Here is a 17,500-nt window from a genome sequence, read left to right as displayed (position 1 = left end):
ATACGGTCGTGTTTGGTTATGTACAGGGTTGTATATGGTCATGTAGAGTAGTATATGGTCGTGTTTGGTTATGTACAGGGTTGTATATGGTCGTGTTTGGTTATGTACAGGGTTGTATATGGTCATGTAGAGTAGTATATGGTCGTGTTTGGTTATGTACAGGGTTGTATATGGTCATGTAGAGTAGTATACGGTCGTGTTTGGTTATGTACAGGGTTGTATATGGTCATGTAGAGTAGTATATGGTCGTGTTTGGTTATGTACAGGGTCGTATATGGTCATGTAGAGTAGTATACGGTCGTGTTTGGTTATGTACAGGGTTGTATATGGTCATGTTTGGTTATGTACAGGGTCGTATATGGTCGTGTTTGGTTATGTACAGGGTTGTATATGGTCGTGTTTGGTTATGTACAGGGTCGTATATGGTCGTGTTTGGTTATGTACAGGGTCGTATATGGTCGTGTTTGGTTATGTACAGGGTTGTATATGGTCGTGTTTGGTTATGTACAGGGTCGTATATGGTCATGTAGTGTTATATATGGTCGTGTTTGGTTATGTACAGGGTCGTATATGGTCGTGTTTGGTTATGTACAGGGTTGTATATGGTCGTGTTTGGTTATGTACAGGGTTGTATATGGTCGTGTTTGGTTATGTACAGGGTTGTATATGGTCGTGTTTGGTTATGTACAGGGTCGTATATGGTCATGTAGAGTAGTATATGGTCGTGTTTGGTTATGTACAGGGTCGTATATGGTCGTGTTTGGTTATGTACAGGGTTGTATATGGTCGTGTTTGGTTATGTACAGGGTCGTATATGGTCGTGTTTGGTTATGTACAGGGTTGTATATGGTCGTGTTTGGTTATGTACAGGGTCGTATATGGTCATGTAGATTAGTATATGGTCGTGTTTGGTTATGTACAGGGTTGTATATGGTCGTGTTTGGTTATGTACAGGGTCGAATATGGTCATGTAGATTAGTATATGGTCGTGTTTGGTTATGTACAGGGTTGTATATGGTCGTGTTTGGTTATGTACAGGGTCGTATATGGTCGTGTTTGGTTATGTACAGGGTTGTATATGGTCGTGTTTGGTTATGTACAGGGTTGTATATGGTCATGTAGATTAGTATATGGTCGTGTTTGGTTATGTACAGGGTTGTATACGGTCGTGTTTGGTTATGTACAGGGTTGTATATGGTCATGTTTGGTTATGTACAGGGTTGTATATGGTCATGTAGAGTCGTATATGGTCGTGTTTGGTTATGTACAGGGTTGTATATGGTCGTGTTTGGTTATGTACAGGGTCGTATATGGTCATGTAGAGTAGTATACGGTCGTGTTTGGTTATGTACAGGGTTGTATATGGTCATGTTTGGTTATGTACAGGGTTGAATATGGTCATGTAGAGTAGTATATGGTCGTGTTTGGTTATGTACAGGGTTGTATATGGTCATGTAGAGTAGTATATGGTCGTGTTTGGTTATGTACAGGGTCGTATATGGTCGTGTTTGGTTATGTACAGGGTTGTATATGGTCATGTAGAGTAGTATATGGTCGTGTTTGGTTATGTACAGGGTTGTATATGGTCATGTAGAGTAGTATACGGTCGTGTTTGGTTATGTACAGGGTTGTATATGGTCATGTAGAGTAGTATATGGTCGTGTTTGGTTATGTACAGGGTCGTATATGGTCATGTAGAGTAGTATATGGTCGTGTTTGGTTATGTAGAGGGTCGTATATGGTCATGTAGAGTAGTATATGGTCGTGTTTGGTTATGTACAGGGTTGTATATGGTCGTGTTTGGTTATGTACAGGGTCGTATATGGTCATGTAGAGTAGTATATGGTCGTGTTTGGTTATGTACAGGGTTGTATATGGTCGTGTTTGGTTATGTACAGGGTTGTATATGGTCGTGTTTGGTTATGTACAGGGTTGTATATGGTCATGTAGAGTAGTATATGGTCGTGTTTGGTTATGTACAGGGTCGTATATGGTCATGTAGAGTAGTATATGGTCGTGTTTGGTTATGTACAGGGTCGTATATGGTCGTGTTTGGTTATGTACAGGGTCGTATATGGTCATGTAGAGTAGTATATGGTCGTGTTTGGTTATGTACAGGGTCGTATATGGTCATGTAGAGTAGTATACGGTCGTGTTTGGTTATGTACAGGGTTGTATATGGTCGTGTTTGGTTATGTACAGGGTCGTATATGGTCATGTAGAGTAGTATACGGTCGTGTTTGGTTATGTACAGGGTTGTATATGGTCGTGTTTGGTTATGTACAGGGTTGTATATGGTCGTGTTTGGTTATGTACAGGGTTGTATACGGTCGTGTTTGGTTATGTACAGGGTTGTATATGGTCATGTAGAGTTGTATATGGTCGTGTTTGGTTATGTACAGGGTTGTATATGGTCGTGTTTGGTTATGCACAGGGTTGTATATGGTCATGTAGAGTAGTATACGGTCGTGTTTGGTTATGTACAGGGTCGTATATGGTCGTGTTTGGTTATGTACAGGGTTGTATATGGTCATGTAGGGTTGTATATGGTTGTGTACGGTTATATATGGTTGTGTGCGGTCGTGTTTGGTTATGTATATGGTCATGTATGGTTGTGCTTGGTTATGTATACGGTCATGTAAGGTTGTATATAATGTTGTGCGGTTGTATATGGTTGTGTGTGGTTGTGTGCGGTCGTGTTTGGTTATGTATACGGTCGTGTATGGCTGTGTGTGGTTATGTATATGGTCATGTAAGGTTGTATATTCTTTCTTTTTTTTATAAAAATGTTGTGCGGTTGTATATGGTTGTGTGTGGTTGTGTGCGGTCGTGTTTGGTTATGTATACGGTCGTGTATGGCTGTGTGTGGTTATGTATACGGTCATGTAAGGTTGTATATAATGTTGTGCGGTTGTATATGGTTGTGTGTGGTTGTGTGCGGTCGTGTTTGGTTATGTATACGGTCGTGTATGGCTGTGTGTGGTTATGTATATGGTCATGTAAGGTTGTATATAATGTTGTGCGGTTGTATATGGTTGCGTATGGTTGAGTGCGGTCGTGTTTGGTTACAAGTGCGGTCGTGGTGGAGACTCACTTCCTCAGAGACTCGATGAAGGCCATGCGGGCGTCCGGTTGGTCAGGAAGCTGGAGAAGAGGAGGGAGAATCTGTCACGTGACAGCCTCTCAGCCAATCACGTTACAGCCTCTCAGCCAATCACATTACCGCCTCTCAGATGGTCATATTGCACCCTCTCAGCCAATCACAGCCTCTCAGCCAATCACATTACCGCCTCTTAGATGGTCATATTGCATGCTCTCACCCAATCACAGCCTCTCGGCCAATCGCATCACATCCTCTCATCCAATCACAGCCTCTCGGCCAATCACATTACACCCTCTCACCCTCTCAGCCAATCACAGCCTCTCGGCCAATCGCATCACATCCTCTCATCCAATCACAGCCTCTCGGCCAATCACATTACACCCTCTCACCCTCTCAGCCAATCACAGCCTCTCAGCCAATCACATTACCGCCTCTCAGATGGTCATATTGCACCCTCTCACCCAATCACAGCCTCTCGGCCAATCACATTACACCCTCTCAGCCAATCACAGCCTCTCAGCCAATCACATCGTACCCTCTCAGCCAATCCGATCCTCTCCCCCGATCGCAGCCTCTCAGCCAATCACATTGCGTCTCTCACCCTCTCAGCCCAATAAGACTTTCCTCAGCCGACCGCATCGTACCCTCTCGGCCAATCGGATCCTCTCACCCAATCGCACGGCATCCCCTCACCCTCTCAGCCCGATCGAGCCACGCCCCTTTATTCTCTCACCCAATCACACCACTTACCACCCGCGGGGTCAGCAGGGCCGGCAGGAACCGGGACAGAAAGTAGGTCTTCCGGAAGATGCTGCGGGAAGACTCATTACTTTACATTACATTATTAGCGGTTAGCCCCTACTCATTACTTTACATTACATTATTAGTGTTTAGCCCCTGCTCATTACATTACATTATTAGCGTTTAGCCCCTACTCATTACTTTACATTACATTATTAGCGGTTAGCCCCTACTCATTACTTTACATTACATTATTAGCGTTTAGCCCCTGCTCATTACATTACATGACATTATTAGCGGTTAGCCCCTACTCATTACATTACATTATATTATTAGCGTTTAGCCCCTGCTCATTACATTACATTACATTATTAGCGTTTAGCCCCTGCTCATTACATTACATTACATTATTAGCATTTAGCCCCTGCTCATTATATTACATTACATTATTAGCGGTTAGCCCCTGCTCATTGCATTACCTGGCCTCCATGACGGCGGCGGAGACCTTCCCCGTGCTCTCGAAGAGCGAGACGGCCTTCTCCGCGTCCAGGTGGGCCTGGCACTCGGGCTGCGAACACACGCCCACCCGGATCAGCGGCCCCGGCAGACGGACTGTGGGATTTGTAACGGCGGCGGTATACTCACCTGTACGGGCGCGCCGGTAGGTGACGTGTTCTCGTAGAGGCCCATGTCCTCCACCGGCACCTGGAGACAGGGAGAGGGGGGGGGGGGGGGTCGTAACCGGTAGGTCTGTGTGGTCTATGCCACACCCCCATTACTATAAGCCACACCCTTTTGACTCTATAACCACACCCATCTGACTCTAGGCCATGCCTCCATTACTATAGACCACACCCTTTACTATAAGCCACACCCCTTTGACTCTAAACCACACCCATCTGACTCTAGGCCATGCCCCCATTACTATAGACCACACCCCCTTTGCTATAAGCCACACCCATTTGACTCTAAACCACACCCATCTGACTCTAGGCCATGCCCCCATTACTATAGACCACACCCCCTTTGCTATAAGCCACACCCCCTTGATTCTATACCACACCCATCTGGCTCTAGGCCATGCCTCCATTACTACAGACCACACCCCTTTACTATAAGCCACCCCCCCATTTGACTCTATAACCACACCCACCTGGCTCTATACAACACCCCCTTTACCATAAGCCACACCCCTTTGATTCTATAACCACACCCATTTGGCTCTAGTCCATGCCTCCATTACTACAGACCACACCCCTTTTACTATAAGACACACCCCTTTGACTCTACAGCTACACCTATCTGGTTCTATGCCATGCCCACACCCCATTACCATAAGCCACACCCCTTTGAGTATATAACCACACCCATCTGGCTCTTTACAACACGCCTTTGACTCTATAACCACACCCACCTGGCTTTATACCACACCCGTCTGATTCTATGCCACACCCCTTTGACTCTACAACCACACCCACCTGGCTCTATGCCGAACTCCCTTTACTATAAGCCACACCCCTTTGACTCTACAACCACACCCCTTTGACTCTACAACCACACCCACCTGGCTCTATACCACACCCCCTTTACTATAAGCCACACCCCTTTGAGTCTATAACCACACCCCTCTGACTCTATACCACACCCATTTGGCTCTATACCAAACTCCCTTTACTATAAGCCACACCCCTTTGAGTCTATAACCACACCCCTCTGACTCTATACCACACCCATTTGGCTCTATACCAAACTCCCTTTACTATAAGCCACACCCCTTTGAGTCTATAACCACACCCACCTGGCTCTATACCACACCCATTTGGCTCTATACCAAACTCCCTTTACTATAAGCCACACCCCTTTGAGTCTATAACCACACCCCTCTTACTCTATACCACAGCCCTCTGACTCTATACCACACCCATCTGACTCTATAACCACACCCCTTTGACTCTACAACCACACCCACCTGGCTCTATACCACACCCACCTGGCTCTATACCACACCCCTTTGAGTCTATAACCACACCCCTTTGAGTCTATAACCACACCCCTTTGAGTCTATAACCACACCCACCTGGCTCTATACTAAACTCCCTTGACTATAAGCCACACCCCTTTGACTACATACCACACCCCTCTGACTCTATACCACACCCATCTGGCTCTATACCACACCCCTTTGACTCCAAAACCACACCCACCTGGCTCTACACCACACTCCCTTTACTATAAGCCACACCCCTTTGAGTCTATAACCACACCCACCTGGCTCTATACCACACTCCTTTTACTATAAGCCACACCCCCTGACACAAAGCCACACCCCTCTAGTTTTATACCATGCCAATTTGACTCTCTGCCACGCCTCCTGGCTTTGTACAACACCCCTCTAAGCCACGCCCCCTGGATCTGCGTCACACCCTTCTAGACCACACCCATTTGACAATATGCCACGCCCCCCTGGCTCTACACCACGCCCAGCTTGTTACGTACCATGGCCCCTAACTCAATACCACGCCCCTCTGACTCTATGCCACGCCCATTCGCTTTGTACCACACCCACCCCACGCCCCCTTGATTTCGTGCCACGCCTCTCTAGGCCACGCCCCCCCCCCCCCCCTACCTGCAGGTCGGCCAACCGGGTCTTGGCCAGCGCCACATACTCCAACAGCAGGGGGCGGTGTTTCCCGGCAACGAAGGGTGGGTGGAGCAAGTGCACCTGACGGACAGGTAGATTAACAACAACAATAAGCCGACGGCCAATCGGAGCCCGGCGTCGAAAGCGGAACAGGAAGTGAGGTCACCTTGAGGTACTGCGGCGGGTCGTGGGGCACCAGGTCGGAGAGGAACTTCAGGAGGAAGAGGAGGGGCTTCTTGGCGCTGCCGTGGTAACCGCCGGCGCCGCCGAAGGACGTCTGATTGGGCGGGAAAGAGGAAGGGGGCGTTACCTGACAGGAGAGACTGTTCTACACCTGAGAGAGACTATTTTACACCTGAGAGAGACTATTCTGCACCTGAGAGAGACTATTCTACACCTGGGAGAGACTTTTCTATACCTGAGAGAGACTGTTCTACACCTGAGAGAGACTATTCTACACCTGAGAGAGACTATTCTACACCTGAGAGAGACTTTCCTACACCTGAGAGAGACTATTCTACACCTGAGAGAGACTTTCCTACACCTGAGAGAGACTATTCTACACCTGAGAGAGACTGTTCTACACCTGAGAGAGACTATTCTACACCTGAGAGAGACTATTCTACACCTGAGAGAGACTATTCTACACCTGAGAGAGACTATTCTGCACCTGAGGAGACTATTCTACACCTGAGAGAGACTTTCCTACACCTGAGAGACTATTCTACACCTGAGAGAGACTTTTCTACACCTGAGAGAGACTATTCTACACCTGAGAGAGACTATTTTACACCTGAGAGAGACTTTTCTATACCTGAGAGAGACTATTCTACACCTGAGAGAGACTTTTCTACACCTGAGAGAGACTATTCTACACCTGAGAGAGACTATTCTATACCTGAGAGAGACTATTCTACAATTGAGAGAGACTTTTCTACACCTGAGAGAGACTATTCTACACCTGAGAGAGACTATTCTACAATTGAGAGAGACTTTTCTACACCTGAGAGAGACTATTCTACACCTGAGAGAGACTTTTCTACACCTGAGAGAGACTATTCTACACCTGAGAGAGACTTTTCTACACCTGAGAGAGACTATTCTACACCTGGGAGAGACTTTTCTACACCTGAGAGAGACTATTCTACACCTGAGAGAGACTATTCTATACCTCAAAGAGACTATTCTACACCTGAGAGAGACTATTCTACACCTGAGGGAGACTATTCTACACCTGAGGGAGACTATTCTACACCTGAGTGAGACTGTTCTACACCTGAGAGAGACTGTTCTACACCGGAGAGAGACTATTCTACACCTGAGAGAGACTATTCTACACCTGAGAGAGACTATTCTACACCTGAGAGAGACTATTCTACACCTGAGAGAGACTATTCTACACCTGAGGAGACTATTCTACACCTGAGAGAGACTGTTCTACACCTGAGAGAGACTATTCTACACCTGAGGGAGACTTTCCTACACCTGAGAGAGACTATTCTACACCTGAGAGAGACTATTCTGCACCTGAGGGAGACTATTCTACACCTGAGAGAGACTATTTTACACCTGAGAGAGACTGTTCTGCACCTGAGGGAGACTATTCTACACCTGAGAGAGACTATTCTACACCTGAGAGAGACTGTTCTGCACCTGAGGGAGACTATTCTACACCTGAGAGAGACTATTCTACACCTGAGAGAGACTTTTCTATACCTGAGAGAGACTATTCGACACCTGAGAGAGACTTTTCTATACCTGAGAGACTTTTCTATACCTGAGAGAGACTATTCTACACCTGAGAGAGACTATTTTACACCTGAGAGAGACTTTTCTATACCTGAGAGAGACTATTCGACACCTGAGAGAGACTTTTCTATACCTGAGAGACTTTTCTATACCTGAGAGAGACTATTCTACACCTGAGAGAGACTATTTTACACCTGAGAGAGACTTTTCTATACCTGAGAGAGACTATTCTACACCTGAGAGAGACTGTTCTACACCTGAGAGAGACTGTTCTACACCTGAGAGAGACTATTCTACACCTGAGAGAGACTATTCTACAACTGAGAGAGACTATTTTACACCTGAGAGAGACTATTCTACACCTGAGAGAGACTTTCCTACACCTGGAAGAAACTGGGATAGTCTCTCTCATGTGTTGAATAGTCTCTCTCAGGTGTAAAATAGTCTCTCTCAGTTGTAGAATAGTCTCTCTCAGGTGTAGAATAGTCTCTCTCAGGTGCAGAATAGTCTCTCTCAGGTGTAGAAATGTCTCCCTCAGGTGTAGAAAAGTCTCCTTCAGGTGTAGAAATGTCTCCTTCAGGTGTAGAAATGTCTCCCTCAGGTGTAGAAAAGTCTCCTTCAGATGTAGAATAGTCTCCCCCAGGTGTAGAACAGAAAGGGACTCGAACCTTGAACCACTCGGCGTAGGAGGGGAACACGGCGGGACCCTCGAGCGCCCCCTGCCGGGCCAGCAGGAAGGCGGTGATGAGGTTTTCGAGGTCGTACTCCTCGAAGGAGGAGCGGAGGAGCCGAGAGAGGAGATCTAGAGGAGAGAGAGAGGGGGGGTGAGGATGGCGCGTGTGTGTGTGTGTGTGTGTGTGTGTGTGTGTGTGTGTGTGTGTGTGTGTGTGTGTGTGTGTGTGCGCGCGCGCGTCCGTACCGGTTAGATGCGTCCTAGTGTCCGCCCGGTGCACGACGGCCGCCGACACCAACCCCAACACCAGCCGCCAGTTCACCTCCCGCGTCTGGAGAACCTCCGTCACCTGACCCAGAAGCCCCTCCCCCTTCAGCCACGCCCCTAGCTGCACCGGAGAAAAGGGGGGGAGGAGTCTGAGAGAGAGAGAGCCGGCCAATCGCGGACAACCTCTCCTTCCATTCGTGAAACGGCTTCAAACGCTCACCTTGCGGTACAGGGACGTCAGGAGGGGCGGGGTTTCGGCGAAACTCCACTGGCTCTGCATAGCGATAGCGTCGGATACTAAGGAGAGAGAGCTATGTTACGGTACTGTCGTTTAGCGCTAGCGCTTATCCAGAGCCGCTTACACAGGTTACGGTTTTATCTGTTTATACGGCTGAGGTCGAACCGGCGACCTTCTGGTTACGAGCCCCTACTCGTTACATTACATTACATTATTAGCCTTTAGCCCCTACTCATTACACTACATTACATTATTAGCCTTTAGCCCCTGCTCATTACATTATATTATTAGCGTTTAGCCCCTGCTCATTACATTATATTATTAGCGTTTAGCCCCTACTCATTACATTACATTACATTATTAGCATTTAGCCCCTGCTCTTTACATTACATTATTAGCGTTTAGCCCCTGCTCATTACATTACATTACATTATTAGCCTTTAGCCCCTGCTCATTACATTACATTACATTATTAGCGTTTAGCCCCTACTCATTACATTATTAGTGTTTAGCCCCTGCTCATTACATTACATTATATTATTAGCATTTAGCATTAGCTCTTATCCAGAGCCGTTTACACAGGTTACACGGCTGGTCGTTGACCGAGTGCGTCCCAGAGGGGGGTTGAAACCGGCAACCTTCCGTACGACCGGCCGCCTCACCTGTCAGGCGGGGCTTGTAGGTGAGCGTGTGCGTGAGGGAGTGCGTCAGGAACCGGCGCAGCGTGTTAGCGGACACCGACGCGCTCCAGGAGCTAGCGTCGAACACCCGCACCCTGTGGGGGGAAAGAGAGAGACACACACACACACACACACCTTACAACCTGAGAATAACAGTCATTTAGCATTAGCTCTTACCCAGAGCCGCTTACACAGGTTACAGTTTTATCCGTTTATACAGCTGGATATTTACTGAGGCCGTTCTGGGTTAAGAACGTCACCCCCAAGTGTACCGTAGCAATGCCTTGTGGGAGGGGGGGGAGTCGAAACAGCAACATTCTGGTTACGGGCCCTGCTCCGTACCGCTACGCTACGCTGCCGTCCCCACTCTAGCTACTCTAGAGTTGTGGGTGCGGCGTGTTGCTGCTTTACCATGACTCTGCGGCGGAGTGGAGATCCCGTCCCCCGCCGGCGCTGTCCAGGACCCCTGGAGACGGACGGAGAGACCGGAGAGAGAGATCAGAGAGAGACACCAGAGAGATCAGAGAGACACACCAGAGAGATCAGAGAGACACACCAGAGAGATCAGAGAGACACACCAGAGAGATCAGAGAGAGACACCAGAGAGAGATCAGAGAGACACACCAGAGAGATCAGAGAGACACACCAGAGAGATCAGAGAGAGACACCAGAGAGAGATCAGAGAGACACACCAGAGAGAGATCAGAGAGACACACCAGAGAGATCAGAGAGACACACCAGAGAGAGATCAGAGAGACACACCAGAGAGAGATCAGAGAGACACACCAGAGAGATCAGAGAGAGACACACCAGAGAGATCAGAGAGAGACACACCAGAGAGATCAGAGAGAGACACACCAGAGAGAGATCAGAGAGACACACCAGAGAGAGATCAAAGAGAGACACACCAGAGAAAGATCAGAGAGAGACACACAAGAGAGAGATCAGAGAGACACACCAGAGAGAGACACACCAGAGAGAGATCAGAGAGAGACACACCAGAGAGAGATCAGAGAGAGAGACCAGAGAGAGATCAGAGAGAGACACCAGAGAGATCAGAGAGACACACCAGAGAGATCAGAGAGACACACCAGAGAGATCAGAGAGAGACACACCAGAGAGATCAGAGAGACACACCAGAGAGACCAGAGAGAGACACACCAGAGAGAGATCAGAGAGAGACACACCAGAGAGAGATCAGAGAGACACACCAGAGAGAGATCAGAGAGACACACCAGAGAGAGATCAGAGAGACACACCAGAGAGAGATCAGAGAGACACACCAGAGAGAGATCAGAGAGAGACACACCAGAGAGAGATCAGAGAGACACACCAGAGAGAGATCAGAGAGAGACACACCAGAGAGATCAGAGAGAGACACCAGAGAGATCAGAGAGAGACACCAGAGAGAGATCAGAGAGACACACCAGAGAGACCAGAGAGAGACACACCAGAGAGATCAGAGAGAGAGACCAGAGAGAGATCAGAGAGAGAAACACCAGAGAGACCAGAGAGAGACACACCAGAGAGATCAGACAGAGACACACCAGAGAGATCAGAGAGAGACACACCAGAGAGATCAGAGAGAGACACCAGAGAGAGATCAGAGAGACACACCAGAGAGAGATCAGAGAGAGACACCAGAGAGATCAGAGAGAGACACCAGAGAGATCAGAGAGAGACACCAGAGAGAGATCAGAGAGACACCAGAGAGAGATCAGAGAGACACACCAGAGAGAGATCAGAGAGAGACACACCAGAGAGAGATCAGAGAGACACACCAGAGAGATCAGAGAGACACACCAGAGAGAGATCAGAGAGACACACCAGAGAGAGATCAGAGAGAGACACCAGAGAGAGATCAGAGAGAGACACACCACAGAGAGATCAGAGAGAGACACACCAGAGAGAGATCAGAGAGACACACCAGAGAGATCAGAGAGACACACCAGAGAGAGATCAGAGAGACACACCAGAGAGAGATCAGAGAGAGACACACCAGAGAGATCAGAGAGACACACCAGAGAGAGATCAGAGAGACACACCAGAGAGATCAGAGAGAGACACCAGAGAGATCAGAGAGACACACCAGAGAGAGATCAGAGAGAGACAAACCAGAGAGAGATCAGAGAGACACACCAGAGAGAGATCAGAGAGACACACCAGAGAGAGATCAGAGAGAGACACACCAGAGAGATCAGAGAGACACACCAGAGAGAGATCAGAGAGACACACCAGAGAGATCAGAGAGAGACACCAGAGAGAGATCAGAGAGACACACCAGAGAGATCAGAGAGAGACACCAGAGAGATCAGAGAGAGACACACCAGAGAGATCAGAGAGACACACCAGAGAGATCAGAGAGAGACACACCAGAGAGATCAGAGAGAGACACACCAGAGAGATCAGAGAGAGACACACCTGAGAGAGATCAGAGACAAACCAGAGAGAGATCAGAGAGAGACACACCAGAGAGACCAGAGAGACACACCAGAGAGAGATCAGAGAGACACACCAGAGAGATCAGAGAGACCCACCAGAGAGATCAGAGAGAGACACACCAGAGAGACCAGAGAGAGACACACCAGAGAGATCAGAGAGAGACACCAGAGAGAGATCAGAGAGAGACACACCAGAGAGATCAGAGAGACACACCAGAGAGAGATCAGAGAGAGACACACCAGAGAGATCAGAGAGACACACCAGAGAGATCAGAGAGACACACCAGAGAGAGATCAGAGAGAGACACACCAGAGAGAGATCAGAGAGAGACACACCAGAGAGAGATCAGAGAGACACACCAGAGAGAGATCAGTGAGAGACACCAGAGAGATCAAAGAGACACACCAGAGAGAGATCAGAGAGAGACACACCAGAGAGATCAGAGAGAGACACACCAGAGAGATCAGAGAGAGACACCAGAGAGATCAGAGAGAGACACCAGAGAGATCAGAGAGAGACACCAGAGAGATCAGAGAGAGACACACCAGAGAGAGATCAGAGAGAGACACACCAGAGAGAGATCAGAGAGAGACACACCAGAGAGATCAGAGAGAGACACACCAGAGAGATCAGAGAGAGACACACCAGAGAGAGATCAGAGAGAGACACCAGAGAGAGATCAGAGAGAGACACACCAGAGAGATCAGAGAGAGACACACCAGAGAGAGATCAGAGAGAGACACCAGAGAGAGATCAGAGAGAGACACACCAGAGAGATCAGAGAGACACACCAGAGAGATCAGAGAGAGACACCAGAGAGATCAGAGAGAGACACACCAGAGAGACCAGAGAGACACACCAGAGAGACCAGAGAGAGACACCAGAGAGAGACCAGAGAGACACACCAGAGAGACCAGAGAGACACACCAGAGAGATCAGAGAGACACACCAGAGAGAGATCAGAGAGAGACACACCAGAGAGAGATCAGAGAGAGACACACCAGAGAGATCAGAGAGAGACACACCAGAGAGAGATCAGAGAGACACACCAGAGAGATCAGAGAGAGACACACCAGAGAGAGATCAGAGAGACACACCAGAGAGATCAGAGAGACACACCAGAGAGAGATCAGAGAGAGAGACACAACAGAGAGATCAGAGACACACCAGAGAGATCAGAGAGACACACCAGAGAGAGATCAGAGAGACACACCAGAGAGATCAGAGAGACACACCAGAGAGACACACCAGAGAGATCAGAGAGAGACACCAGAGAGAGATCAGAGACACACCAGAGAGACCAGAGAGACACACCAGAGAGATCAGAGAGACACACCAGAGAGAGATCAGAGAGAGACACACCAGAGAGAGATCAGAGAGAGACACACCAGAGAGATCAGAGAGAGACACACCAGAGAGAGATCAGAGAGAGACACCAGAGAGATCAGAGAGAGACACACCAGAGAGAGATCAGAGAGACACACCAGAGAGACCAGAGAGAGACACACCAGAGAGAGATCAGAGACAAACCAGAGAGAGATCAGAGAGAGACACACCAGAGAGACCAGAGAGACACACCAGAGAGAGATCAGAGAGACACACCAGAGAGACCAGAGAGAGACACACCAGAGAGAGATCAGAGAGAGACACACCAGAGAGAGATCAGAGAGAGACACACCAGAGAGAGATCAGAGAGACACACCAGAGAGAGATCAGAGAGACACACCAGAGAGATCAGACAGAGACACACCAGAGAGACCAGAGAGAGACACACCAGAGAGATCAGAGAGAGACACACCAGAGAGAGATCAGAGAGAGACACACCAGAGAGAGATCAGAGAGAGATCAGAGAGACACACCAGAGAGAGATCAGAGAGACACACCAGAGAGATCAGAGAGACACACCAGAGAGATCAGAGAGACACACCAGAGAGAGATCAGAGAGAGACACCAGAGAGATCAGAGAGAGACACACCAGAGAGATCAGAGAGAGACACCAGAGAGAGATCAGAGAGAGACACACCAGAGAGATCAGAGAGACACACCAGAGAGAGATCAGAGAGACACCAGAGAGATCAGAGAGAGACACCAGAGAGATCAGAGAGACACACCAGAGAGAGATCAGAGAGACACCAGAGAGATCAGAGAGACACACCAGAGAGAGATCAGAGAGACACCAGAGAGATCAGAGAGACACACCAGAGAGATCAGAGAGAGACACACCAGAGAGAGATCAGAGAGAGACACCAGAGAGAGATCAGAGAGAGACACACCAGAGAGAGATCAGAGAGAGACACACCAGAGAGAGATCAGAGAGAGACACACCAGAGAGAGATCAGAGAGAGACACCAGAGAGAGACACACCAGAGAGATCAGAGAGAGACACACCAGAGAGAGATCAGAGAGAGACACCAGAGAGAGACACACCAGAGAGATCAGAGAGAGACACACCAGAGAGAGATCAGAGAGAGACACACCAGAGAGAGATCAGAGAGAGACACACCAGAGAGAGATCAGAGAGAGACACCAGAGAGAGACACACCAGAGAGATCAGAGAGAGACACACCAGAGAGAGATCAGAGAGAGACACCAGAGAGACCAGAGAGAGACACACCAGAGAGATCAGAGAGACACACCAGAGAGAGATCAGAGAGAGACACACCAGAGAGATCAGAGAGACACACCAGAGAGATCAGAGAGACACACCAGAGAGAGATCAGAGAGAGACACACCAGAGAGAGATCAGAGAGAGACACACCAGAGAGAGATCAGAGAGAGACACCAGAGAGAGACACACCAGAGAGATCAGAGAGAGACACACCAGAGAGAGATCAGAGAGAGACACCAGAGAGAGACACACCAGAGAGATCAGAGAGAGACACACCAGAGAGAGATCAGAGACACACCAGAGAGAGATCAGAGAGAGACACACCAGAGAGAGATCAGAGAGAGACACCAGAGAGAGACACACCAGAGAGATCAGAGAGAGACACACCAGAGAGAGATCAGAGAGAGACACCAGAGAGACCAGAGAGAGACACACCAGAGAGATCAGAGAGACACACCAGAGAGAGATCAGAGAGAGACACACCAGAGAGATCAGAGAGACACACCAGAGAGATCAGAGAGACACACCAGAGAGAGATCAGAGAGACACACCAGAGAGAGATCAGAGAGAGACACACCAGAGAGAGATCAGAGAGAGACACACCAGAGAGAGATCAGAGAGACACACCAGAGAGAGATCAGTGAGAGACACCAGAGAGATCAAAGAGACACACCAGAGAGAGATCAGAGAGAGACACACCAGAGAGATCAGAGAGAGACACACCAGAGAGATCAGAGAGAGACACCAGAGAGATCAGAGAGAGACACCAGAGAGATCAGAGAGAGACACCAGAGAGATCAGAGAGAGACACACCAGAGAGAGATCAGAGAGAGACACACCAGAGAGAGATCAGAGAGAGACACACCAGAGAGATCAGAGAGAGACACACCAGAGAGATCAGAGAGAGACACACCAGAGAGAGATCAGAGAGAGACACACCAGAGAGAGATCAGAGAGAGACACACCAGAGAGATCAGAGAGAGACACACCAGAGAGAGATCAGAGAGAGACACACCAGAGAGAGATCAGAGAGAGACACACCAGAGAGATCAGAGAGACACACCAGAGAGATCAGAGAGAGACACCAGAGAGATCAGAGAGAGACACACCAGAGAGACCAGAGAGACACACCAGAGAGACCAGAGAGAGACACCAGAGAGAGACCAGAGAGACACACCAGAGAGACCAGAGAGACACACCAGAGAGATCAGAGAGACACACCAGAGAGAGATCAGAGAGAGACACACCAGAGAGAGATCAGAGAGAGACACACCAGAGAGATCAGAGAGAGACACACCAGAGAGAGATCAGAGAGACACACCAGAGAGATCAGAGAGAGACACACCAGAGAGAGATCAGAGAGACACACCAGAGAGATCAGAGAGAGACACCAGAGAGATCAGAGAGAGACACACCAGAGAGAGATCAGAGAGACACACCAGAGAGACCAGAGAGAGACACACCAGAGAGAGATCAGAGACAAACCAGAGAGAGATCAGAGAGAGACACACCAGAGAGACCAGAGAGACACACCAGAGAGAGATCAGAGAGACACACCAGAGAGACCAGAGAGAGACACACCAGAGAGAGATCAGAGAGAGACACACCAGAGAGAGATCAGAGAGAGACACACCAGAGAGAGATCAGAGAGACACACCAGAGAGAGATCAGAGAGACACACCAGAGAGATCAGACAGAGACACACCAGAGAGACCAGAGAGAGACACACCAGAGAGATCAGAGAGAGACACACCAGAGAGAGATCAGAGAGAGACACACCAGAGAGAGATCAGAGAGAGATCAGAGAGACACACCAGAGAGATCAGAGAGACACACCAGAGAGAGATCAGAGAGAGACACACCAGAGAGATCAGAGAGACACACCAGAGAGAGATCAGAGAGAGACACCAGAGAGATCAGAGAGAGACACACCAGAGAGATCAGAGAGAGACACCAGAGAGAGATCAGAGAGAGACACACCAGAGAGATCAGAGAGACACACCAGAGAGAGATCAGAGAGACACCAGAGAGATCAGAGAGAGACACCAGAGAGATCAGAGAGACACACCAGAGAGAGATCAGAGAGACACCAGAGAGATCAGAGAGACACACCAGAGAGAGATCAGAGAGACACCAGAGAGATCAGAGAGACACACCAGAGAGATCAGAGAGAGACACACCAGAGAGAGATCAGAGAGAGACACCAGAGAGAGATCAGAGAGAGACACACCAGAGAGAGATCAGAGAGAGACACACCAGAGAGAGATCAGAGAGAGACACACCAGAGAGAGATCAGAGAGAGACACCAGAGAGAGACACACCAGAGAGATCAGAGAGAGACACACCAGAGAGAGATCA

The 17,500-nt window shown here is 48.6% G+C and overlaps 1 protein-coding gene across 1 annotated transcript in view; it reads right to left on the bottom strand.

Moving 5' to 3' along the window:
- Positions 1-17,500, bottom strand: part of LOC118782215 (Fanconi anemia group A protein-like) — a 49,492-nt gene that overhangs the window by 23,126 nt on the left and 8,866 nt on the right. Inside the window, exons 9-19 of the mRNA XM_036535516.1 lie at positions 10,504-10,558; positions 10,075-10,187; positions 9,395-9,471; positions 9,154-9,295; positions 8,903-9,036; positions 6,652-6,762; positions 6,471-6,566; positions 4,490-4,549; positions 4,324-4,412; positions 3,854-3,914; positions 3,095-3,144 (exon numbers count right to left, since the gene is read on the bottom strand). Of these exons, the coding sequence (XP_036391409.1) occupies positions 3,095-3,144; positions 3,854-3,914; positions 4,324-4,412; positions 4,490-4,549; positions 6,471-6,566; positions 6,652-6,762; positions 8,903-9,036; positions 9,154-9,295; positions 9,395-9,471; positions 10,075-10,187; positions 10,504-10,558 (988 nt within the window). The remainder of the gene's footprint in view (positions 1-3,094; positions 3,145-3,853; positions 3,915-4,323; positions 4,413-4,489; positions 4,550-6,470; positions 6,567-6,651; positions 6,763-8,902; positions 9,037-9,153; positions 9,296-9,394; positions 9,472-10,074; positions 10,188-10,503; positions 10,559-17,500) is intronic.

Source organism: Megalops cyprinoides, chromosome 8, assembly GCF_013368585.1.
Source record: "Megalops cyprinoides isolate fMegCyp1 chromosome 8, fMegCyp1.pri, whole genome shotgun sequence".
Classification (NCBI taxonomy): Eukaryota; Metazoa; Chordata; class Actinopteri; order Elopiformes; family Megalopidae; genus Megalops; species Megalops cyprinoides.
The sequence above is the reverse complement of the archived record's forward strand: the minus strand, read 5'-3'. Positions and strand labels throughout refer to the sequence as shown.